Genomic DNA, 27,700 nt, shown 5'->3' with positions numbered 1-27,700 from the left:
ATGCCAATTTATAATCCACTCACCCAATGGACAGTGATTGGGAAAGGCATTACATATGAGCTTACAAATTCAGACCAGGTGGTGTACATTCAGCCCTTTGAGCCCATTCTGCCAATCAGAAAGATAGTGGGTTTATATGTTTGTGTTATGTTCCACCTGCACACATTGATTTCCCTGCCTAACAAGAATTTATCCACCTTCACTTTAAAAATATTTAAGGATCCCACATTCACCATCTTGTGTGTTATGGAGTTCCAAAGTTACATAGCTCTCAAAGAATAACATTTCCCAACTCTTGTCATAAAAGGGCAACCCTTAATTTGGAAATAGTGCCTGTTAGTTTTGGACTCCTATCCCTTCCTTACCTATTTTGTTGAGACCATTCAGGTCATCCCTCACTCTTCAAAACAGCAGTGAAAATAAGCCTAGTCTGTCCAAACTTCCTTCATAAGACAACACACTCAGCCCAGGGATCAACTAACTAGATCTTAGATAATAAAGTGTGAAGCTGGATGAACACAGCAGGCCAAGCAGCATCTCAGGAGCCTGCTTTGTTCATCCAGCTTCACATTTTATTATCTTGGATTCTCCAGCATCTGCAGTTCCCATTATCTCTGATACAACTAACTAGATCTTTATAGGATTAATACAGTACAGAAGAAGTCCTTTCGCCTAGTCAGACAGCACTGACAAAACTACTCAAAATCTACAGGTGGCCCACAACCTTGTCAGGTATGACATTTCAAGTGCTCAATCAAGTACTTTTTTAAAATTTGTGAAGTTCCCTGCTTCACCTACTCTCCCGGTGTATTCTAGATTCCAAACACCCTTTAGTTGAAGGGTTTCTTTCTTTAAATCCCCTCTAAACCTCCTGCCCTTCACCTTAAAATTTTGCCCGTGTTAGATATTCTTGATTAACCTGCTCAGAAATGTTCGGACACACAACTGGAGAAGGCAGGACTTGAAGCTTGGTCTTCAGGCTCAGAGGTAGGGACACTACCACTGCACCACAAGAGCCTTTATGCCTCTGTTGCTGACATTTTAACTAAGGGAAACAGCTGCTTCCTATCCATGCTGTCCATGTCCCACAAACTTACACACCTTAGTTAGGTCCCTTCTCAGCTCTGAAGAAAACAACCCAAACTTATCCTATGTCTATGTAAACTAGTCTATCCCAGGCAAAATCCTGCTGAATCTCTTTTGCACCCCTCCAGTACAATCATATACTTCCCGTAATGCGATGACCAGACTGCACACAGTACCCCAGCTGTAACCTAACCAAAAGTCCTATACAGTTCCAACATAACTTCCCTGCTCTTATAATCTATGCCATGACTGATAAAGGAGAGTATGCCTTAACTACACTATTGACCTGTTTTGCTACTTTCAAGGACCTGTCAATAAGATCCCTCTGTTCCTCTGAGCTTTCTAATACCTTCCATTCATTAAGTACTCCCTTGTCTTAATACTGCTTCCTAAGTGCAACACCTTGCACTTAAAAGGATTAAATTCCACCTGCCACTGATCTGCCAATCTGACCAATCTATCTATATCCTAATACCTTCTTCCTCATTGTTAATCATCAGGCCAATCTTCACGTTAAGTACTTTTGCAGTTTACATCCTCTCCCCTACCCCAAGTTTTCTTGTATATTGTTTACATATATCGCAGTTCTCTGAACCAACTTTAAAGTATTTGAAGTATTCCTTACAATGAGGAGACCAAAACAGTATTCAAGATGTGGTCTTACAAAGGCCCTTGTAATTGAAGCATAGCATCCTTAATTTTGTGTCCAATGCCTTTCATAATAAGGGATAGCTTCAATTAGTCTTTTTGATTACCTTACTATGATTCTTTTATTATAACACCAGATCCCTCACCAAGTTCTGTGATCTCTCTGGATTTAGATAACATGCTTCTCTTTGATTCTTCTTGTCAAATCAGATAAGTTCACATTTTCCTATATTATATGGCATTTGCCAGATTTTTGATCACCCATGTGCTCTATCTATATCCCTTTGCAGGTTCTTTATGCCCTCTTCAAGATTTATTTTTCCACCCATCACCGTATCATAAACATATTTAGTAACCCGACATTTTTCATCCAAATCATTTATAAAGTTTGTATGTGATTGAGACACCAATATCGATGCCTCTGACATGCTACCTGTCACATTTAACCAACCCGAAAAGACCCATTAGTGTCCACCTTTTGCTTCCTTATAGCCGAACAAGTTTCTACCCATGCCAATATTACCCCCTACATATTGAGTCCTTGTTCAGTGCAATAACTTCTGACATGGTATGCTGTCAGACGTCTTCTGGAAATCAAGGTCCAGTACAGTCTTTTTTAAATTGCTCGATACTTCATAAACTAACTGTGATAAGTTAGCCAAACATCATTTTCTTTTCAGAAAACAATACTGACTTTGTCTGTTTACATTAAAACCATCTTCTCCCCCCAAGACAAGAGTAGGGATCCTGAGCCAGGGCTTGTCTGCTCCTACTGCTTTTCTCGCTTTGTTTTCATTCTTTTTAAGTATTTTTAGTCTTTTTTTCCACTTTACCTTCTGGAGGGAGGGGAGGGGTGCTGAAATAAATGGTGGGGGGGGGGGGGGGGGGGGGGGGGGTTGGTCTTGGGACAGGCAGGTCAAGGAGGCGGAGATGAGGGGAAGGGTTGGCCTTGGGATGAGGCCGGGAGTGGCAAGAATTATTTTCCGCCTTGACAGCCTACAACCTCAGTCTTAATGTGGACTTTACTAGATTCAAAATCTCCCCACCCTTGGCCTCATCCCAAGACCATGCCTCCCTCTCATCCTTGTCTCATTGATCTGTTCATCTTCTCTCCCACCCATCCACTCCTCCCAACTCACTGACAAAATCTCCACCTCTACCTACCTGCACTCACTTATTACCATTCCACCTACCTTCCCCAGCCTGACCTCTCCTGTCTCTATTTCTGTGAGCCCCCTCCCCTCCCCCAATTCTGAAGAAGGGTACCACCTGAAATGTCAGCTTTCCTGCTCCTCTGATGCTGCCTGGTCTACTGTGTTCCTCCAGCTCCATCCTGTATTGAGTAAATGCTCTAGTTTCCTAAAATATCTCCAAAGTCAGGAAGTGAACAGTAGTGTCCTTTGTAAACATTGTTCTTTTGCCAGAATTATTTAATCTTAAGATATCCTATCTCGTAATCTCAGGACATGGCAAAGCAAAGGGGAATTACCGTAATACGGACAAGAATACAGTACGCCCACAGCAAGCTGCAGTAAACACCAATTCAATAAATACCAGATAATCTGTTTTAATGACATTAGTAAAGGGACAACCATTTTCCAGGAAATTAAACAACTTCCTTGTGAATGCCTGAAGTAGTGCCATGGGACCTTTTACGTACATCTGGAAGACAGACAACAAAAAACATGGCACCTCCAAGTGCAGCATTCATTCAGTAACGCATAGGAATATCAATCTAGATTTTGTGCTTTTGTCACTTGAATGTACAATCAGCTGACTCAGAAGCAAGAGAACTTCCAAAGAGCCACTGTCAGCACCTATGCACACACTTCTGCAGCACTGATATTTTAGTTAATGTGTTAATTATTCTTGATTCAGTTTACTTGCATACGATAAACTAAACACAGTACCTTGTTTAAGCAAGGAAAAAATGGCAAATACTAACAATAAGTTCAGTTTGACAAAATGTCACATGATTTATGCAAATTCAGTGAATTCATGAACAATAATTCTAAACCAACGAAGCAATTTTTTCCGATTGTTTATCAGCTGGCTGAAGCTATATAAATACGTTTATGCTAAAGGACAATTGACCCATTAAAGGCTACATTTTAAGCATAAGGAAAACACAAAATTTACAACTAATTGAAATCAAATACACAAATTCCATGATGCACCAAGCTTTACAAAAAAAGTTTAGACGATCGAATAATTATTTCAGTAATTTGACAACTTCATCGCAATGTTACACTGGAAGCTGGTAGGAATTTCAAACAAATGGTGTTTCCTTTGTTAGTAGTTCTCACATTTTAAAACATATTTGTGACACCAGTGTAAATAAAGCACAAAGCACAACAGTCTTCAATCTCAGAGTATATTAACCTTCAATGCCTCAAATAACAGTCCCTGGGCTGGTAGCTTAATTTTATGGTTCAAAACAAGTTGTGTTTTCATTAAACACACTTAAGTGTATTGGTATCAACACACTTTTAGGAAAAAATGCACTTAAGCCAACACATTTCAACAGTGTGCCAATTGAGATTGTGTGTTTTTCTATTAACACAATACCTCAATGTTAGATTCCACCGCCTTAGAACTCAAATTTCTTTTCCAAGATACTATCCACATTTAAAACCAGCCCTCTACTTTGAAACAAAATAGTCCCTAGCGGAAACAGGCCCTTCGGCCCAACAAGTCCACATCGACCCTGAGAGCATTCCACACAGAACCATCACTCTAATCCACCTAATCTACACATCCCTGAGCACTATGGGCAATTTAGCATGGCCAATCCACCTATCCTGCACATCTCTGGACCATGGTAGGAAACTGGAGCACCCAGAGGAAACCCATGCAAACACGGGGAGAACGTACAAACCCCACACAGTCGGCCGAGGGTGGAATTGAACTTGGGTCCCTGGTGCTGTGAGGCAGTGATAAACGTAAGTTATTTAAAGTACTTCTAACTTAAGTGTCACAATGCAGCAATTTCAAATGTGCTTTACCACAGGCGGATGTTTACTCATTATGGTACTGATGAAATCTTCATGTCAACATGAAACACTTATTTCACACCGCTATTCATGGCTATCTTGATTTTCTCATTTCCTTCCCAATTCTCTTGGTTTACTGCCATAAAGAATGGCAAATGCTCTGTACCAACTCCAACTTACAGGAGTCTTCAAACATATTGAGCTAATTTTAAAATTGTTCAACCAAAGGTGCACCCAAACTGCTTATCTGTTTAATCATATTTCGGTACTGCTGGACCTGCTCCATATTTCTTGTTTTATTCTGAGTTCTAAGTTTTATTTCTGACAATAGTAGTGAAGATACAAGATAAAATAGCACAGCATTTAGAAACCCATAACACAATTAAGCAAAATCATGACTTCATGAAGAGGATATCATACCTCAAAAAATTTAATTCAACTCTGAGGAAGAAACAAGCAACATAGATGATAAGGAACCAGTAGATGCAATATATTCGGGTTTCCAAAAGGTATATCAGAAATTGCACACAAGTATAACTGATAACATTAGAAACCATGGTGTTGAGGGAATTGATAGATAGAGGATTGGCTAACTAATAGAAAACAGAGAATTAGAATAAAAGGGAGCATTTTCAAAATGGTGATCTACAACTAGTGGGGTACCACAGGGTTATTGTTGGTATCACAATTATCTACAACATGTACATAAGTGACTCAGATGAAGGAAGTCAATATGCTATTGATAAGTTCTCGGAGAATATAAAAAAAACCTGGGAAGACAAGCAGTGAGGATGACACAAGGAGTCTACAGAGAGATACAGACATGTTAAGCAAGTCACTAAAAACTTGGTAGATGGGATATTCGGGAAAATGTGAGCATGTGCACTTTGGTGGGAAAAACAGAAGCCACAACACAGAAGAAATTTGTGGGTCCCAGGGCATAAATCACAAAAAGTTTGTATACAATCTCAGTAAGTAGTGAGGAAGGCAAATTAAATGTTGGTCTTTATTTCAAACAGACAGGAGCATAGAAATAAGTAGGTCTCACTAAAGCAATTACAAGGCTCTGGTCAGACCACAGCTGGAATACTGTAAAAAGTCTGGTCTCCTTATGTAACAAAAAAAATAATGAAATTAGAATCAATCCTGAGAAGGTTCACTGGTTTTTTTCCAGGTATGGAGGGATTATCTTATGAACTCAGAAGAGAACTTATTGAAACCAAAAGATTCTTAGGGATTTTAACTGGGTAAATGCAGAAAAGTTGTTTTTCATGTTAGAGTCTAGAACCAAAAGGGCATAATGTCAGAGTAAAGAGTCACTCATTTCAGACAGAGATAAGGAGGACTTTTTCTTCCTCTCAGAGGGCAATGAACCTATAGAGTTCTTTACCATATAGCGTTGTTGAAGTTGGGTCGATAAGTATATTCGAGGTTGGGAAAGACGGTACTCAGGAAGCAGATCAAGAGTTGTGGAGAAAAGCAGGAAAGTAGAATTTAGGATTATCAAACCAGCCAGGATCTCACTGAATGGTGGAGCAAACTCAACGGATTGAATAGCCTACATTTGTTCCCATGTCTTGTAGCATGCAATAAACATGACTAAACCATTCCATACAGTCCTGCCACACTGGTTGTGAAGAGCGGTAATCAATTAATATTTGATTCTATGAGGCGGTTTCAAAAATATCCTCATACTTAATAACAGGTGAGCTCAGCGAAGACTATTCCAAAGTTGCAAATAATCTGGCATAAACTCATGTTTGTTTTCAAAACTTTTAAAAACATAGGAACAGGAGTACCCATGTGATTTTTTAAGCCTGCTTGCCAGTTGATAAGGTATTGGTTGATCTTCTATCACAAATCCACCTTCCTGGACGATTTCTATCTCTCAAACAGGGGAAGGCGATGGCTAGTGGTATTATCACTGGACTGTCAATCCAAAGACCCAGATAACATTCTGAAGACCCGGGTTTCAATCCTGCCATGGCAGATGGTCGAATCTGAATTTAATAAAAATAACTAGAATTAAGAATCTAATGACATCCAAGAATTCACTGTTGAAAAAAACCCATGTGGTTCACTAATGTCCTTTAGGGAAGGAAACTGCCATCCTTACCTGGTCTGGCCTACATGTGACTCCACAGCAGTGTGGCTAACTCAACTGCCCTCTAGGCAATTAGGTATGGGCAATAATTGCTGCCTAGCTAGCTACGCCCTCTTCCCATTAATGAAATAAAGAAAAAAAATTGGAAATAACTAATTTCTGTTTTGAACATATTTAAATACAACTTCAACAGTCGCTGGAATACAGAATTCCTGAGATTGTCTGGGTGAAGAAATTCCTCTAAATCTCCATTGCCCCTTCCACGCCATCATCCTCCCACCACCAAAAATAAAAATCTGGATTTGATAACCAGAGAAATATACTCCTAGTATCAACACAAGCAAATTCTTTAAGAATTTTGTTTATTTCAGTGAGATAATTTCCAAAAATACATGTAGTCTATTTAAACCTTGTCAAACCATGAAGCAATCTGATGAAGTTTCATTTCCGACCCCTCCCATTGTAAAGCTCGTATATAAATATTCCTTTTATTTTAAAAGAAATCCTGAATAAAGGATATCATTAAGGTTTTGGAATAGATTTGTAGCTTGGGTTGTGGGTGCTAAGGCTGGTTGACTCACCAAGCTGGTTTCTTGTTTCGCAGACATTTCGCTACCGTGCTTGGTAACATTCTCTTTGCAGCCTCCGATGAAGCACTGGTGTGTTTTCCTGCCTGGTTTTTAAAACTCAAGGGTCCATTGAGATTGATTACCTCACGTCCGGTTTTCCTTTGTAACGGAATGTATACGGGGTTGAGTTCAATGCTTTTATCAATAGCATGCTTCGTGGAGCGCCATGCTTCTAGGAATTCTCGTGCCTGTCTCTGCCTAGCCTGTCCCAGGATCTTGGTGTTGTCCCAGTCGAAGTGGTGGTTTTCCTTGTCCATGAGGATTGAGATGAGTGAGTACTGGTCATGTCTTTTTGTAGCCCGTTGGTGTTCATGTACTCTTGTTGTTAGTTTCCTTCCTGTTTGTCCATTCGCTGGGGTCGTGTTCTTGATCAAACAGTACGGTCTTGTTTCCCTTGCTAGTGGTATGTCTATTGATATGACTAGGGCAGTGACATCAAACGATATCATGGTCTCTTTGTCCTCTATCTTTATGTCTTTGATGAAGTTGAGGAGTTCTTGGGCTGAGTGGATAGAGTGGGGTGACTTGTTGACTAGGTGCCTGAGTCTTATTTGTCGTTCTTTCGCTAATCTATGCCACTGAGTGCCTGGTAGGGAGACTATGGGTCTGAGGGGGACTTCTGGCTTGTCCACTTTAGGGAGGCCATAAAATTGGGGTGTGTTGGTTCCTTCGGGTTTCATACTTAAGAAGTCTATTTTGTTGATCAGTCCTGTTTAAGTTTTTGTAGCATATAGAGGATTTTGTTGCCTAGTTGCGGTGTTGAGTCAGTTTGTACTGGTCGGGATGTGTTCTCGTCGGCGAGCAGTGCTTGTGCTTTGGAAATGTAGTCCCTTTTATTCATTATCACTGTCATGCGCCCTTTGTCTGCAGATTATATTTTGATGTTCTTGTCCTCCTTTAATCCACCCAAGGCTTGTCTTTCCTGTGTGTAAAGGTTGTTGAGTTCGCTCTTTCTGGTTGGTGTTGGAACTATTATCTATCTTATAGTTTGTTGCTTCTTCGTAGGCATTGTTGGTCAAGCGTGGCTTCCAGTGTAGCTAGAAATTCTGGTTTGCTGGCATCCCTGTAGTTGTAGTTCAGTCCCCGGGTGAGAACAGCTTTTTCCCTGTCTGTCAGTTTCCGGTCGGAGAGGTTTCTTATCCTTATGTAAGTTCTGTTCTTGTTGTTTTTGTGGGTAAGTGTCGCTAGCTTGTCTTGCAGGGTCTGTCTTTCCTTGGCTCTTGTGGTCTGCCAGCTGATGTTAATGGCTCATCCCATGTCAGCTGTCCAGTCTTGATTGGAGTTAATTGGACAAACAGGAAGGAAACTAAAAACAAGAGTGCCTGAACACCAACTGGCTACAAAAATATAACACCTGTACTCACTCATCTCAATCCACATGGACAAGCAGAACCATCACATTGCCTGGGACAACACCAAGATCCTCGAACAGGCTAGGCAGGGACAGGCACCAGAATTCCTAGAAGCCTGGCACTCCACCAAGCATGCTATTAATAAACACATTGAACTTGACCCCATATACATTCCACTTCGAAGGAAAACCAGAAGTGAGGCAATCCATCTCAACCGACCCAAGTTTAAAAACCAGGCAGGAAAACACACCAGCACTTCATTGGAGGCTGCACTGAGGTTGTTACCAAGCATGGTAACAAAACGTCTGTGAAACAAGAAACGAGCTCAGCGAGCCAACCACCCTCAACAACCTCAAAAGGATATCATTTTTCCAATGATCAATTTCAAGCTAACTATATTTCTCCATTTTCTCTCCCCTATCCTTAAATATTAGGGCAATGATTGACATCTTTCATTAAATGTGAACTGTTCTGGACTCCAGAAATAAACAGGCCTCTACTATTCTAGCAGTAGAATAAAATCATAGGATGCAGGTTCCAAGGTCCAAAGCCAGTCTATTTTAAAGCACATTAATTTCTTCAAACCTAATTCTTCACTAAGTCGATCATTTCCCCTAGATCCATAGTTCTTCACTGTTTTTGGAATATTTTTGTGTCTTCTATGATGAAGGGTGATAAGGTATTTGTTTAATTTCTCTGCCATTTCCTTATTCCCCATTAGAATAGAGCCTGTCTCTGTCCTTTCATAACCTCCACTTGCCCTGTTAAACAGGGAGAGAGATGCAGTCAATGGAATGCATTGCTGGTCTTCTGAATATTTAGTTGGAAGGAAATTTTTACTCATTGAATACTGAATGCCAAACAACCAGTTTACAACTCAGAAAACAAAAGGGTCATGTAGTTACAATTAAGTAGAATTGGTGCCAGCATATGTATTAAAACTGATAGTCTTCAGGAATCATAATAGTTGGCACATGGGTAAAAAGTATGATGGAGATCGAGGATTGATCCTTGAGGTAGAGTAATTGTAATGGTACTGAAATGGGAAAAATAATTATGATGTGATTTGCTGATTATGTTTGGGAAGTTAAGAGTATTGATGGGTACTGCCACATTTAACTGGACAAACATGAAGAATTTTTTTGAGGATGATGGCATTCTTAACTGAGTAAAAGGGTGGAACCAGGACAAGCAGGAATAGTTTACCATTGTTACAGTTGAGACTTTGCCAAGAGATTAAAACTGGTGCTCTCAGTAAAATAACATCAATTCAGGAGGCAATAACACACTCAGGAGGGGAAAGGAAGGCTGAGGAAGGGGAGTAGAAGGAGGGTCTCATTGTCTTGACAACAAAACTACTATTTAATAATGAGATATTGGCTGCATTTATAAATGTTGGATAAAGTAACAAGATGATAAACATGGTCCTGGTGATGGGTGTTAGTACAAAACAATCAAAAGCATCAATACTTATTGCTGTACAGGACAGTGGACCATCAGTTTACATAAATCTAAATGGCTCATGATGAGGACAGTAATTGATTTTTGTGGGACTTTAATATGTCATTCTCATAGAGCAAAGGAAAAGTTCACGATTATGTATCAAATACATGTATTTTGAATTAGAATTTGAAAGAATAAAAGCAATAAGAAGTCAAAGTATCAATGAAGTATTTGTTTCTCAGCTGTAGTTTCAATTGTTTGACAACAGACTAGCATCTTCATTTGGCAAAAATGTAGCATTTTAAAACTTGCAACATTTGGAGGAACCTTCACACATAAAACAAAATGCTGGTCACATTTTTACCACCTAATCTGTGCAGAAACCTGATCATCCTACCAAACACAAAAAAAGGGAGGCAAAGAAAAATAACAGTCACCAATTTGCAATCGCAATGGGGCACAAAGAAATTGGCTACTCATAAATCAAACAATACCATCAGAACTATATTTGTGTTAAAACAAATATATGGTGGGGGCAGCGAAGAAACACCCAACATTCCATTAAAGCAAGGCACAAAAGAAATTTGTCAATACAGGGTGCGGGAAGGAAGAAAGTTAGAAATTGTTAAGGATAATGAAAAGGTGTGCTTATGACTGCAACTGCATAGGGAACATTTATATCTTTCAAATGCTTAACATCATTTTGAATAACGACTAACCATCTCATGGGAAGAAAGGTGTGTTTGACAGAATAGCCAAAGCATCACTTAAGATTAATTTTCATCAAATTAAAAATGAAATTTCAAGCCTTCCATTCAAAATGCAATCATTTCACAGTAGAGTAATTAGTGAAGTGAGATTAATGTAGATCCTATTTTTAGGAGTTAAAAAAATCAAGACATGATTTCAAAAGTAAATAAATAAGTTTTGAAAAACTAATATTTTAAGCCTTGTTGTAAATACGTTTAAACAAAATAACCGGATTTCCATGGAGGATATTACATTCAAAATTTACAATGGAAAAAGTAATTGCTAATTGGCACTACAATAATTTACTGGCAAGCGTCAGCTCAGAATGGAATGATGCTCTTTTTAGTTACGAGAAAGCGATTAAAAACAACCCTCATAATAATAAAACATGATGTGAAGCAGCGAGGTACATGAGCCACTCCAGTGTAAAAATACAGGACGAGGTTTGGGCCTAGCTGATCTCATGGAAAACTAAATTATTCAAAGAGTTCAACTCAGCCGTCCTCTCTGTTCAAGCTGAGGAATTCAGTGACATTTACCAAACCTTCTCACCTGCTGGTGGCTTAATTTCTCTCCCTCGATGGTTATAATTAACTGCCGTGAAGTCCCTGTGTTTCAGCTCAGATGCCACTCCACAGCGTCTCCTCAGTAACACGCAAATCCATGATGCGCGCTCCCGCTCACTTGGGTTAACCACCCACCGTTGGCGCGCGCCCGGATTAACGTCGCCCTTACACACGCACGCTCCCAGGTAAGCACGGCGCCCCCAAACTGCGCGGCCCCGGCCCCGACACAAACTCCACCCAGCGTAGCCGCACGCTCCCCCTATTAACTCCGCCCCCGTCTGCCCCTCTCATTTCGCACCACACGCTTTCCACTTCAACCCCGCCCACCGTCCGCGCGCTCCGGGTTAACACTATTGCGCCACCATCCAACCTACCCTTCTCCAGCTCCAAGATGATAAAATGTGAGGCTGGATGAACACAGCAGGCCAAGCAGCATCTCAGGAGCACAAAAGCTGACGTTTCGGGCCTAGACCCTTCATCATGTAATCTCTTCTCCAGCTCCACCTCCCTCTATTTACACCAGGATCCCTCCCCCTTCTTACCTCATTCCCAGTTCTGTGAAGGGTTTCAGCCCGAAACATGGACTTTCCTGTTGCTCTGATGCTGACTTACCCGCTGTGCTTTTTCCAGCTCCACATCTATTGGCTGTGGCTTTCAGCGTCTACAGTCCTTCCGGTCTCCAATCCGCTGCCCCACAGGTCAACCCCTCCCATCGTTCGCAGATAGCACGCCCCGGGCTAACTTCGCCCATCTCCCGCAGGCTTCGGGGTTAGCCCCACCCACATCCCCATGCCTCGCCTGATGTGCGGAATAAGAAGCATGAAGCTAGTGTTAGACTTGTTCCTTATTTTGCCTTTTTGCACGTGTTGTTCACTTAGTCGATAGTTTGTAAAGAACGCTGAGCAACGTAAGACAGACTCATCAATTAAAAAAGATAGGAGAAAAAAATGACAGCATCACCCACATAAAAACTAAAGCAACTTGCACTTGATACAAAGCACTGTAATTCATGGAAAAGTACAGCACATGGAGGCCGTTCAGCTTATTAAGTCTTCAACAGCTCCTACAGAGTACAATCTACATGGCACTCAGGAAATCTTACACGGTCAGTGTTACCAACATTTAGGCTGATATGTGAACTGAAATCGGCCATACAGCTGTCCCCCTGCCAGCACTCCTCAGCAATGTTTCTTTCCCAACCAACATATACAACAGATTTCCCGTTGGCGTATACACTAATGTTTGTGGGAGGTTTGTGTATAAAAAAACTGCCACATTTCTTACAAGAGTGGCAGCGCTTCAAAACTATCGTCTTTGAATTGGTTTGAGATATCCATTTGATGACCAAAATTATTGTCAAATGGAATGAGCTTTGAAGAAAAGAATATCAGCAAAGTTGCTGAAGGGAAATCCAAAGAGCTAAATTCATTATTGCCAGAGATAGTATGAACTGCCAATGCTGGAGAGTCTGAGACAATACGGTGTAGAGCTGGAGGAACACAGCAGGCCAAGCCGCATCAGAGGAGCAGGAAAGCTGACGTTTCTTCAGAAATGGGGGCGGGGAAGGGGATTCTGAAATAAATAGGGGGGGAAGGCAGATAGAAGTGGAGAGGAGATAGAAAGGTCAAAGAGGTGGGGATGGAGCCAGTGAAGATTGATGTAGGTGGGGAGTTAGAGAGGGGACAGGTCGGTCCAGGGAGGACGGACAGGTCAAGGAGGGGGCATGAGGTTCGTGGGTAGGAGAGGGGGGTGGGGTTTGAGGTGGGAGGAATGGTTGGGGAGGCGGGGACTAGCTGGGCTGGTTTTGGGATGCGGTCAGGGGAGGAGAGATTTTGAAGCTTGTGAAGTCTACATTGATATCCTTGGGTTGCAGGGTTCCCAAGCAAACAAAACATCAGCTTTTGTGCTCCTAAGATGCTGCTTGGCCTGCTGTGTTCATCCAGCTCCACACTTTGTTATATGATAATAAAATGTGAGGCTGGATGAACACAGCAGGCCAAGCAGCATCTCAGGAGCACAAAAGCTGACGTTTCGGGCCTAGACCCTTCATCAGAGAGCTCTCTGATGAAGGGTCTAGGCCCGAAACGTCAGCTTTTGTGCTCCTGAGATGCTGCTTGGCCTGCTGTGTTCATCCAGCCTCACATTTTATTATCTTGGAATCTCCAGCATCTGCAGTTCCCATTATCTCTCCACACTTTGTTATGTCGAATTCTCCAGCATCTGCAGTTCCCATTATATCTGAGATGCTGTTCGTGCAGCTTTCGGGTGGCGTCGTTGTGGCAATGCAGGAGGCCCAGGATGGACACGTCGTCCTGGGAGGGGGAGGTGAAATGGTCCGTGACTGGGAGGTGCAGTTGTTCAGTGCAAACCAAGCATAGGTGTTCCGCAAAGTGGTCCCCAAGCCTCCACTTAGGTCCTTCCTGGACCTCTGTCTCTATCTCTGGCACCCACCTGGAAACCAATATCCATTTCAAACCTACTGACTCCCACAACTACCTAGAATAGACGTCCTGTCACCAGCAAAAAGGCCATCCCCTATTCTCAATTCCTTCACTTCCACCGCATCTGCTCCCAAGATGAGGCATTCCACTCCCGGACATCCCAGATGTCCTCTTTTTTCAAGGACTGCTACTTCCCCTCCATCCTTGATAGAAAATGCCCTTGACTGTGGCTCCTGCATTTCCCACAACTCAACCCTCACACCCCGTACCCACAATAATAACCATAACAGAATGCCCCTCATACTCACATACCACCCCACCAACCTCCAAATCCAATGCAACATCATCTGACATTTCCACCATCTGCAATCTGACCCCATTACCAAGGACATTTTTCCCTCCCCACCCTTCTCTGCTTTCTGGAGGGACTACTCTATCCATGACTACCTTGTCTGCTCCACACTCCCCCCCCACCCCCACCACTTTTCCCTGGAACTGAAGCAAGTGCTACATCTGTCCCTACACCTTTCCCCTCATCCCCATCCCAGGCCCTAAGAAGACCATCCACATCAAACAGATGTTCACCTGCACATCTGCTAATGTGGTATACTGTATCCACTGTTCCCATTGTGTCCTCCATTACATCAGGGAAACCAAGCGGAAGCTTGGGGACCGCTTTGCAGAACACTTACACTCAGTTTGCACTAAACAACTGCACCTCCCAGTCGCAAACCATTTCAACTACCCCTCCCACTCCTTGGACAACATGTCCATCCTGGGCCTCCTGCAATACCACAATGACGCCTGCCCAAAGCTGCAGGAACAACACCTCATATTTCGCTTGGGAACCCTGCAGCCCAAGGGTATCAATGTCGACTTCACAAGCTTCAAAATCTCCCCTCGCTCTCTCTCTCCCTATTTATTTCAGAATCCCCTTTCCTTCCCCATTTCTGAAGAAGGATCTCGACCTGAAATCAGCTTTCCTGCTCCTCTGATGCTGCTTGGCCTTCATTTTTGCCAGTGTTGGAATGATAAAAGAAAAATGTCTAAGTTGAACTATCTTTGTCTACTCTTAATTCTGTGAAAGCCAGTTTATTTTCACTACTGGGTTCTAATTCTCTCAAAATTATATTCAGTTCCCAAAAATGCCTTCTTCATTGGAGTGCTCTTTAACTGTACAAATTAAATAGTGTTTGCTTCCACAGTTGTCTATGTTTGCCCAGCTCTAACTCTTCCTCTTGCCTTCATCTCAGTCAAAGGATCCCTACAATTTGGAAGCAGGCCATCTAGCCCATCGAGTCCACACCGACCCTCCAAGAAAATCCCATCTCGACCCACACCTGTATCCCTGCATTGCCCATAGCTAATCTACCCAGCCCGCACATCACTGGACACTTAGGCAATTTACCAATATAGTAACTTAACATAGTTCAGAGACACCCTACAGTGCAGAAGCAGGCCATTCAGCCTGTCAAATCCACAGTCATCCACCGAAGAGCATCCCAATCAGACCCACCTCATCCCAGTATTTCTCAAGGCTAACCCATCTAACCTGCACATCTTTGGACCGTGGAGGAAAATGGAGCACCAAGACGAAACCTACACAGCTATCGGGAAAACATGCAAACTCCACACAGACAGTCACCCCAAGGCTGAAACTGAACCCAGGTCCCTGGCGCTGAGGCAGCACTGCCAGCTATTGAGCCACTGGGCCACCTCAATCAGTTAAGATTTCTAGCAACTCAAAGACAAAAGATTGAGTTGAAACTGAGTCTGTGTGAACTGATATATTGGGACGGACTGAAAATTCTATCGCCATGGGGATCTGAAATAGCCAGAGTTCAACTCGTTATCTATGTTCAATTCATAATGCATCCAGTCATCCACAATGAAATTTATTCTCAAGAATGCGATGGACTTCAGAGTAGAGCATTGTGAAATCAAGGCTTCTCTGCTTGACTTTGGTGATTGGATATAATTGTCATTGACAAGGCTGGCACTTTTTTCTAACTGAGCTCAAAGAGTTCATTAGCCATCTTCTTGTGCTACATTTCATCTGCTCTCACATAACACTCATTGCATGACTTGAAGGGAAACCTGAGGGCAATGGATTGCCCATGCATCTTTTTTCCCCTCATCCTAAGTAGCAGATGTCCTGAGTTTGCAACATGTCGTTGCATAATATTTATCCAATATCCAATGCACCCTGCCTCTGCAACATTCAAGGCTGAGTTTCAAAGACCCATAACCCTCAAAAATTCTCCTGTATTAGCTGATTGGGTAACCTCAAATCTTAAAACATTGTCCCATAATTCTGCATTGTTTCACAAGAGAAAACATTCTTTCCATATTCATCTTGCCAAGATCATAAAGATAGACACTCTGTATTTACACTTCAATAAAACAATTATCATTTTTCTAAACTCCAGTGGAAACAAGTCCAGCCCCCCAATGTATATTCATAAGACAAGCTGCTCATTCCAGGTATCAATTTGGTAAACATCCCCTGAACCATTTCAAATGCATTTACATCAAACGAAGAAACCAAAACTGCACACACTACTTGAGATGTGGTCTCATCAGCACTGTAACTGAAGCACAATGTCCTTGCTTTTACAGTCAATTTCTGTTGTAGGAAAGGATAGCATATCATGTGCCCTCTTGGTAATATGCTGTACCTGCATACTAACTTTTTGAAACTCATGCACACCCAATCCCTCTGCACCTCCAAATTATTTAGTCATTTTCATTTAAATAATACTCATTTTTATTTCCCCCCGCTAGGAGCGAACAACTCCATAATTTCCCACACATTCTACATCTGCCAGAATTTGCCCACTAACTTTAATCTGTTTATATCGGTCCTGTGTCTTCTTCACAACATACTTTCCATACCCATCTTTATGTCATTTGCAAATTTGGTTGAAATATCTTTGCTCTGTTCAACCATGTCATTGATATAAATTGTAAAAAAATTGAGATGCCACAGACCCCTGTCTACTCATCACATCGCGACAATTTGATAAAGACATACTTACATAGACGTTTATACACATTCTGCCAGCTAATCATCTATCCACACCAATTCATTACCCTCACAAAGAGCTTTTATTGTTACAATTACCTGTGATGTGGCATCCTATCAAATTGTCTTCTGGAAATCCAAGTATAATAGGTCTACAGCAGGCTCCCTTTTACCTATTGTGCATGCAATTACTTCAAAGACTTTCAATCAGTTGATTAAACCAGATTTCCCTTTTCAAAACCATGCTGACTCTTCCCAATTACTTCCAGTTTTTCTAAGTGTTTCATAATTAATGAAACACCTTTCCCATGATAGACATCAAGCTTATTGTTTTCTGCCTGCCTCCCTTCTTAAATAGAAGGATTATATTTACATTCCAGACTTTCCTGAATCTACAAAACTTTTGAAAATGAATACCAATGCATTTACTACCCCTCAAGCTCCACCTGTTTGCTTAGTACCACTTCCCACATGACTGTAATTTCACCACATTGCACTCTTCCTTCCACCTCCTGATTTAAAATTATTACTGGAATGCTTTTGTACACTGTTTAGTGAAAACAGAAGCAAAATATTTAATACAACCTGTCATTTCTTTGTCATCCAGTTTAAAATCTCGCTCTCCAGAGATCAACTGCTCATTTTAGTAATGCTCTTTCTTTTTAAATACCTGTACAAACTTTTCCAATTTGTTTGGACAAACCTAGCTAGCTTTATCTCAGACTGTAATTTTTTCCTCCTGATTAAATTTTTACCATTTGCTGCTTGTTATATTCTTATCAATCATCTGACCTGCCACATTCATACAGTTATATGCTTTTTCAAGGTTGATGCTTGCCCTAACTCTTTAACCATGAAGGGCAGGTCTTCTCTTTGGAAATTCTATAATAGGAATACACCTATTCTGAAATGTCCCCTTATCGCTTGATCTATCCCTTAGCTTTATGGGCCAGTTCACTTCAGCTGGCTCAGTTTCCATGCCAACATAGGTGCACTTATTCAGGTTGAAAGTCCTCTTTTCAAATGTTGTAAAATTCAACCATGTAGTCATTACTATCTGGCAGTGTCTTAGTTCTGAGGTCATTATCAATTTTGGAACATTACACAATACCAAATCTAAAATGATCTGCTCTCTGGTTAGTTACAGAACATGGTGCTCTAAGAAACTCTTACAAAAGAATTCTGTGAACTCATCCAGTCTTCTACTTCCAATCTGACTTTTCCCAGTTTCTACAAAGTCACCCATAATTATTGTCATTCCCATACTGAAAGCAACCAATATTTCTTCTTGTATACTTTGTTCCACAGTGCGGTTACTATTCAGGAGCCTGTAGATGGTTCCCACTAATGACGACTTACTCCTACTATTTATCATCATCACCCAAACCAGTTCTGCATCCTGATCTCCTGATGGTCATCGTTCACTATTAAGCAAATGTCAACACTGACTAACAGTGCTACACTTTCACCTATTGCCCTTGAATCTAGTGTACCTCAATACTCGGGACCCAATCCTGCCACCCTAAAGCTGTCTCTCCATACTGACTATCAGATTGTAATTATTTATTTCAACTTGTGCTGTATAATGAGAGTTATTTAGATTTGTCTTTCTATCTTTATAACATTCTGTCTCCTCCTGCCATTCTGTAACATCATTACCTTAATAATATTTTCCTCTCTCATTTCTCTTCAACAGACCATATCTGAGCCTTTATCCCACTATTTAATGTAAAACCTTCACTACGTACCTAGTTATGTACTTCGCAAGAACTGTCCCTAAGGTACAACTCCACTTTCACCAGTATTGGCCCAAGTAGCCCAAAAATCAAAACACACTTCTCTGACCCAAGCTCATGAGCAAAGCATTCATCACTCTAATTTTATGCATACGTCATTTTGCATGCATCTCAGGTAATAATCTGTAAACTTTGAGATTCTCTTTACAGAACCTCGTACCTAATTCTATGAAACTTAAGAGTTCAGAAAAGATTTACAAGGATGTTGCCAGGATTGGAGAGTTTGTGCTATAGGGAGAGGCTGAATAGGCTGGGGCTATTTTCCCTGGAGCAGTGGAAACTGAGGGGGTGACATTATATAAGTTTATGAAATCATGAGGGGCATGGATAGGGCGAACAGCCAAGGTCTTTTCACGAAGGTAGGGGAATCCAGAACTTGACAGCATAGTAAAGATTTAAAAGGGACCTAAACAGGCAACATTTTCTTGTAAAGAGTGGTGTGTGTATGGAACGAGTTGCCACAGTAAGCGGAAGAAGCTGGTACAATTAGAATATTTAAAAGGCGTCTGGACTGATACATGAAGAGGAAGGGTTTAAGAGGGAAATGGACCAAATGCTGGCAAATGGGATTAGCGTTATTAAGGATATCTGGTTGGCATGGATGGGTTGGACTTGAGGATCTGTTTCCATGCTGTACATCTCTGATGCTATCTTTGGTACCTTTGGATCAGGACCATTGGAACTTCAATTGTTACAGTAACTTTATTCCCCATATACAAAATATCAATAAAATCAAGAACATTAAATAAAATTACTGTTTGGACAGAAGGGAAGATTGAAAGTGAGAGGAAAGGGGGAAAAAAAAGTTTATTTTGATCAGTTTGAACTGCTGAACACTGAGCCCATAAACGAAAATACTGAAGTCACAGGATACACAAAAACAGAAGTACAGACTTTATGGTGGCTAGTACACAGTGCAATCTGATGTGGAAATTGTATCTTTGCAGATGAATTAATATCTTACAAATGTGACACATACAGTTGCCATACCCTTAGGAAAACATTTTAAAATAAAATACATGTTTGAAGTCCAGGGATCTTGAAATTGTTCTGCATGATAAATACATGTGTATTTCAAAAAGTTAACTGGGTAAGAGTCATGTCCACTTCTCAATGAAACAGTTCCAATGGAAGTCCTTAGAGCACTGCTGATGAGGTTCCCCTGGCAAAAAAGTTCACATTTTTGTCTTGTATTTTGTACTGGAAGATTTTGGTTATATTCCTTTCAGACTTTACAGGTGAAGGGGACCGGCGGGTCATCATAAGCTGCAAATGAGATTCAAAAAAAGGGACTTCATGTTTGGTAGTAAGAAATCAGGACGCGATGCTTATTTTCAAAATATTCCAATGTGCAAAATTGCTGGTGCATATGAATTAAGTAGAATAGACCATTTAGCTTCTCAAAACTACTGCCATTTAATAACAATGGGGGAGGCCTCATCCTAGTGATATTGTCACTTGATTAGCAATCAAGGGAGTCAGCTAATATTCTGGGAATCGAGGTTCAATTCCTACCGCAGCAGAAATTGAATTCAATTTTTTTTAAAAATCTCAAAGTCTAATGATGGCCATTAAACCATTGTCACTTCTTTTAAAAAACCCCATTTGGTTCAAAAATGTTTGCTAGTGAAGGAGAACTGTTCTCCTCACTTGGTCAGGACTATTGTGACTGCAGACTCACAGCACTGTCGTTAACTCAGCTGCTCTTTGAAATTTACAAACAAGCCCTGTTCAGAAGTATCAAACGAGTAGCATCAACTAAGGTACCAAAAGTGACAAGAGGAAACAGTCCCACTGTCCATGCAAAATCATTCTAACGTCTGGGGCTAAGTGTCAAATATGATGCTGTGATGTCCTACGAAACCACAGACATAGAAATCTCCTGATTAACATGTTCCTCTCCTCCTCCTCTTACCACCCACCTCTCAAATCCATTAGTTGATGGATCAATATTCCCTCGAGTGGAGAACGTACACTGTGGGCTTTTTGTTGAATATTACCTTGGAAAAGCAAATACAGTGTATCTACAGGTTCCTCTTGATCCACATTGCTTATTACTTTCTCAAAAAGATCTCTTATAAATTAGTCAAACTTGATTTTCCCTTTCACAAGACCATGTTGACTCTGACTGACTGCACTGAGATTTTCGAAGTGTCCCATTATATTTGTCTTAACACAAGATCCCATCAATTTTTGCATGATAAACACTAAGCTATCTGGCCCATTGTTTCCTGTTTTATCTTCCCCCCTATTCTGAATAGCAGGGGAACACTTGCTTTTTTAAAAAAATCTAATGAGATGTTTCCATAACCACAGAAATTTTAGAAAATTAAAGCAAATGCATCTACAACTTCATCAGCTGTTTCTTTTAGGATTCTAGAATGGGATCTTTTAAAACCTAGGGGCTTATCCATTCTTAGGTCCAGTAATTTTTTCAGTACTTTCTTAGGTGAATTTAATTATTTTAACTTCCTGATTCACAATTATTTCTGGGATGCTATTTCTTCTCTAGCAACGGCAGATGCAAAATATCAGTGCAAATCATGCAAATTTTTTCTTTTCCATTATTAGTTCTCCAGACTCCCTCAAGAAGACCAACACTCACTTTGCTTCACCTCATCCTTTTTAAATACCTGTATAATCTCTGTTTTTATATTGCTGGCCAGCTTTCTTTTATTTAGCCCTCTTTGTTGTTTACTGCTGTTGATATTCTGTCCAATCTTCTCACTCCACTCATCTTTGTGGAATTGTACATTTTCTTTCAATTGATACTTATGTTTAACTTCCTTAGTTGATCACAAGTGATGAGTCCTTCCCTTCGCTCTGGAATGTACCCTTCGAGTATTCTGAAATCTCTGCCTGCCACTGCATCTGTCTACTGCCTAGCCCATAACACACCTTCCCAACTCATTACATCATAATTGCATTTAAGTTTAAGAAATAGTATTCAAGGGTCCACTTAGACTGAATAGAAGCTTTCGTGCAAAGTATTGACACTGGGTTTGACAGTATACATGTTATAAAGGCAGTGTGTCATATTTTGTTTACAAACTGCTCAAAACATCTTAATGGATTTTCTGAATGTTTAATATGACGAACTGATTGAAATGTAAGTTAAAAGTTGCCCCCAATTTCATTCTTTTCTATATAACTGGAGACAGCCTCTTGCATTTCCAGATACTCTCTCTACTGAGCTCACTTCCAAGTATCTTAAATAGGGATCAGCCTGGCAATCATGGAAATTGCAGCTTTGGTCGCAGCTGCAGTTTAAGGTCTAGCTGACAATTATGGATATCAATAGGCATCAGAACCCCTCTCCAAACTGCTGCTCTTTCTACACAAATTGGACCTGTAATTGAATTTGTTGGTCATTGATCTTCATTGTTCACTATACTCTACCAGCATACATTGGACTGTGAAAACACCAACCTTTTTTTAAAAAAAGACATTTACACATCAGAGGAAAATACAGCTTTCTAGTTGCTGTCTTCATCTTAACAATGGCTAAGATCTGAACACTGTTAAAAATCACAAGCAAGACTCCAAAAGCTTGCATTTTCAAATACATCTGTTGGACTATAACTTGGTGTCAGGTGATTTTTGATCTTGTCCACCACTGGCACCTCCACATCAAGATCTGAACAGATCAGAGAACCAGAGCCTGTTGTATGGCTCAGGACCACAGTATGCATTTCACAGGTGACTCTTCAGAAGGAATCAGATTGCATGCAGACTCATGCAATGAAGTGGCTCAGTTTAATCACAAAATAATTAGGAGCTTACGTTCCTTTCTTGCTAAAGTTATGTTTAACTTGGAGCTGCCCCTCTAATAATTATTTGATCATTACTGAAACCAATACTTTAATAGCAAATAGTCATACCTGACCGTGGATATCCTTGCAGTAGCCAGTAGTCAATCCTTCTACCTGCAATATTAGGTGGCACTGGTGACTCAGGGATTTGACAACAAAATTATTTTCTTCATCTTCCAAATCCTGTGTGCTATGCACCAACATCACCACGTTTCCCTGCAATACAAATAGAGTTTGAACAACTGCATTAGATAAGGGTATAAAATAAAACCACTTGCAATTATGTTAAAATATTAAGATCACCCAAAATACTTCTCACAGGCAGGTAATAAGACACTGACCCAAAGAGGGAGAGATTATGACAGGTGACTAAATGATTGGTCATGAAGGCAGGCTTTAAAGTAGCATCTTGAAAGGAAAATGGAGGGATGAAGAGGCTTATGCAGAGAATTAGAGCTTAGTGGCACATTAAACACATGGCTGCCAATGTTGGAGCAACATGGGTTGTGAAAACGAAAATGAGTCAAAGTTGGAAGAAAAGAACAACAGGGATGGAGGGGTTACAGAGTCGACAGAAAGTAAAAAAAGTTGCATTTATACTTTCATGACCAGACATCTCAAAGCATTTTACAATCAAATTAACTATTTTAAAGTACAGTCACTGTTGTATCGTAGAAAATGTGGCAGTCAATACACACAGAACTAATTCCTGTAAGCAGCAATGTAATATTGATCCAGTAATTTGCTACTGTGACACTGATTAATGGATAAATATTTGCCAAGATTTCAGGATTAACTTCTCTACTCATCTTAGAAATATTACAATGCAATGGAATCTTTTGCATCTACATGTGCTGTAAATTTGGACTTGGTTTAATGTGTCATTCAAAAGGAGTGCAGCTCTCCTTCAGCACTACAATGGAGTATCAGTCTTGATTTTATTTTTCCCAAGATGGGGCTAAAACAATGGAAGGATCGGAACATGCGATATAATTAAACAAAACAAAAGCTTTATTCAGACTAGTAGCTAAAATGTTGGTCCTGAGCACAGGACTGAAATGCAGACAGGATCTTGATCAAATTAGTATACAGGACCAAAACTTTATTCTCAATTTCTCCACTGAAGATAATGCACACTGGATAGCCAAACCCACAGACCCCAGTATCTTGCCAAGTTCACACAACAAAATAAGGCAACAAATATGGCAGTTTGATTAAACAATCTTATCTTCACTCAGTAGCCACACATTTACTTTTTAGTGTGTTGTTAATTTTACTATACTGCCTCCCTGCAGATTACTGAACTCAAGATAGAATGAGAATCAAACTAGAAACTTTCTCTTATGATACTGTACCTGCTTTCGAGAGCTCCTCAGCTATTAATGAAGGATAATGAAGGAATATACCCGTCTAGCCTGTTCTGATTTGTTCTGTCATTCATGTTTGATCTGCACTTCAACCCCATTTTCTTGCTTTTGCTCCATATTCATCAATATTGATCAAGGACTTGATCAGTTCAAGAACCCTATGTACCATAAACCTGCTTCCAGATTGGCTTAGCTCTAATTTTTAAGATGATGTGCTTTGTTCTTGATTACCCAACAGAGAAAATATTGGTGTTCTTACTCCTAATCAAAATACATTTTAACATTTTAATCATCTCATTTAGGGCATCTTTCAATCGTCTATACTGAAGCAAGCAAACTATATGCAACCAATCTCATAATTTAGTGGCTTTAGGTCCAGTATAATTCTGGTGAATCTATGCTGTAACCACTCTGAAGTCTATATATTCTTTCTAATGCGCAGTACCTAAACTGAAAGCAGTACTCCAAATATGGTCCAATTAAGATGCCTGACAACTGGGGGACAACTTCAACCATTCTCGTATTCCAGCCTCCTTGAAGGAATATATTTTGTCGATCCCTTTAACTGCGTCAAACAATGTGATAATTCTTGCACTTTGAAATGCTTAAGTTATTTAGTTGTGTATTAACTTGGTTCATATTTTAAAATATTCTTAGTTTCATTTGATAAATTTAAATTGCATATCTGTATTGTGTAGACATCAACCACAAGATAATCAAAATACTGGGTATCAATGACAATTTTGTTACAAGAGGTCAGAGGAGTTTGTCCTTCTCCAGTCCTATTGACTGACTGGTCACAACTTACAGTGAAATGATTTACCCAGTTACCAATGTGATCAATTGCATATTTTCTCTATATTAGATTCAGAATAAAAAAGACTCATCAACCGGATTCTTTTCTAAAATTAAAACAAGATTGGTTTATTATAAACCAAGAAAAGGAAAAGCAAAGTTGGTTAGTAAATACATTTTGCAACGTGAAACTATAAGTATTTCCAAATATTCTCTCTAAGCAAGCCAATACACACAGCAAAGAGAAGAATAAATGTCTCTGCAGAGATTCACTTCAGAAAAAATACTGTGGCCAATAATTGTTGGTGCTCAAGGATAAAAGGCTAAACCATGACTGTTCATATTGATTATGGCGTTATGACATGCGGCTAGCATCACGGAACACAAGCAGATGTCTCTGGATCCTTTGCAGACATAGGTTAGTCAGGAATTGTCAAGAATATTCCTTATGGAAGTCTTTCAGGATTAGCAGATGGATCAGAATTTCAGTTCTCACACTGACCTCAAAGGTTACTGGAAAGGCAGAGGCTGAGCTGGGGAGCTTATTTCTATCAGCAGGCTAGGACCCTACTGAAATCTCCATACAATAATCATTTTCAGACATATATAGTCATAAATCGATCCAAGCAATTAGCTAAAGCCATTAATTTTTGAGGAATTATATTTTTTTCTTGAAAAACGCCCACTGTCCTTTTCATGACTGTTTAAACAAATGCAAATGCACAATTGTCCACAATCATCTAACATGAACCCTTAAAAACAAAACCATGATTTAGCATCTTCATAATGATTTGCTTTTTCTTCAACTGGATTCAATTTTAAACATCAGATTTTAAAAACTTTTCAAAAGCATTGCAATACTACATCTAAAACTCATTGTTTTCAACTGGAAATAAACCACTTGTCTTCTAGCTTTTGTGCTCCCAAGATGCTGCTTGGCCTGCTGTGTTCATCCAGCTTCACACTTTATTATCTTGGATTCTCCAGCATCTGCAGTTCCCATTATCTCTTTCTAACTAACCCTTCAGTTTACAAGATCAAACAAATTCATTTCGCGACTCAACCCATATATTACCATATGACACACTAAAACTGGAGTATTGCTTATCAAGTTGTTGCCATGGATAATGCACAAGTTACTCATGACTTACAGTTAACTGCAAAGCTTTATTCAAATTTTAAACTAGGTACATTGACTGGTCAATGTAATGCCATGAGATACAAATCAGCAAATGGCTGGCATCTTTTTTGTAGAGGTGAAACAGGCAGTAATGTGTATGCATGCTTCCTGTCTGCCAGGAACAGGACTCTACATATTAATATATCTAGTTACCAGCATGCATGAGTGCGCCACACTGCAAGTCCAACAACTAACTGCATGACAGCATAATTCTTCTCACACAGGATTATTCAGCAATTCCAGTTGCAGAATCACTTCAAATATTGGATGCTGCATTGAGAGTTTTAAGCACAGCTCAGTTAGGTACAGTCAGTATCTTCTGTTCTGAGGAAGGGACCCGAAACGTTAACTGTTTTTTCCTTCACAGATGCTGCCAGACCTGCTGAGCTTTTTCAGCAAGTTTGTTTTTATTCTTGATTTACAGCATTCGCAGTTCTTTCGGTTTTTATTCAGTATCTTCTGTGTTGTGAACAACTGATGAACTTTTTAATTCAAATGTTTCACCTGTTATTCAAATCTTAGTAGACACATTGGAAAAGTCTACGCACTTCTCAGGACTGAAAAAGACAGCCTTCGGCTTGTTTATGTGCGTGAGAGATATACAGCGAGAAATAATCTGGTTAAGTAGTTTTCATGCAATACAAGTTCAATGTGCCTGATTTCAGCATCAAGCTTGAAAGGTCAACAAATGGTTCAGGCCTTATATACAAGGACACTGATAAGGTGATAATGAGTTGAGTTGTAGATATTCCAATGTTTACTGAACAATGAGTATAGGTTTGAGGTAGATAGTAGCATAAAAATCATGCTGGCTAATTTCTTAGAAAGGGCATCGAGGGAAGGGTTTTCCTTTGCTCTATTTCAAAGGTGAATTTGTGCACAGGATGAAAGTCATTTAGACATAAGAAATACTGACATGCAGCTGTAAGGAGGCTTGGGGACAGCTTTGCAGAACACCTCCGCTCGGTTCGCAATAAACAACTGCACCTCCCAGTCGCGAACCATTTTAACTCCCCCTCCCATTCCTCAGACGACATGTCCATCATGGGCCTCCTGCAGTGCCACAATCATGCCACCCCAAGGTTGCAAGAACAGCAACTCATATTCCGCTTGGGAACCCTGCAGCCCAATGGTATCAATGTGGACTTCACAAGCTTCAAATTCTCCCCTCCCCCCACTGCATCCCAAAACCAGCCCAGTTCTTCCCCTCCATAATAATCGGAGATAATGGGAACTGCAGATGCTGGAGAATTCCAAGATAATAAAGTGTGAGGCTGGATGAACACAGCAGGCCAAGCAGCATCTCCCCTCACTGCATCACAAAACCAGTCCAGCCTGTCTCCGCTTCCCTAACCTGTTCTTCCTCTCACCCATCCTTTCTTCCCACCTCAAGCTGCACCTCCATTTCCTACCTACTACCTCATCCCACCTCCTTGACTTGTCAGTCTTCCCTGGACTGACCTATCCCCTCCCTACCTCCCCACCTATACTCTCCTCTCCACCTATCTTCTGTTCTCTCCATCTTCAGTCCACCTCCCCCTCTCTCCCTATTTATTCCAGAACCCTCTCCCCATCCTCCTCTCTGATGAAGGGTCTAGGCCCGAAACGTCAGCTTTTGTGCTCCCGAGATGCTGCTTGGCCTCCTGTGTTTATCCAGCTTCACACTTTGTTATCTTACAGTGTATATATATGCTCTTTCGCTCTACAAGTTCC

At 40.5% G+C, this 27,700-nt stretch overlaps 2 protein-coding genes across 10 annotated transcripts in view; both read right to left on the bottom strand.

Annotated features, from left to right (window-relative positions):
* The window catches only part of scap (SREBF chaperone), a 120,315-nt gene extending 108,039 nt beyond the window's left edge, over window positions 1–12,276 (bottom strand). For 3 of the 9 annotated variants that reach the window (XM_048529069.2, XM_059646166.1, XM_048529070.2), the window contains exons 1-2: window positions 11,558–11,778; window positions 6,527–6,727 (exon numbers count right to left, since the gene is read on the bottom strand). The gene's annotated coding sequence lies outside the window, so the exon portion shown is untranslated. The other 6 variants (XM_059646167.1, XM_048529067.2, XM_048529066.2 and 3 more) reach the window with 4 other exon arrangements.
* Window positions 12,277–19,622: 7,346 nt separating this feature from the next.
* Window positions 19,623–27,700, bottom strand: part of elp6 (elongator acetyltransferase complex subunit 6) — a 46,263-nt gene continuing 38,185 nt past the window's right edge. The window contains exons 6-7 of the mRNA XM_048529992.2: window positions 22,715–22,861; window positions 19,623–20,099 (exon numbers count right to left, since the gene is read on the bottom strand). Coding sequence (XP_048385949.1) covers window positions 19,971–20,099; window positions 22,715–22,861 — 276 coding nt within the window. The 3' untranslated portion in view covers window positions 19,623–19,970. The remainder of the gene's footprint in view (window positions 20,100–22,714; window positions 22,862–27,700) is intronic.

The sequence above is a fragment of the Stegostoma tigrinum genome, chromosome 5, assembly GCF_030684315.1.
Source record: "Stegostoma tigrinum isolate sSteTig4 chromosome 5, sSteTig4.hap1, whole genome shotgun sequence".
NCBI classification, from domain to species: domain Eukaryota; kingdom Metazoa; phylum Chordata; class Chondrichthyes; order Orectolobiformes; family Stegostomatidae; genus Stegostoma; species Stegostoma tigrinum.
Note: the sequence above shows the minus strand (reverse complement) of the source record. Positions and strands in the feature narration are given on the sequence as shown.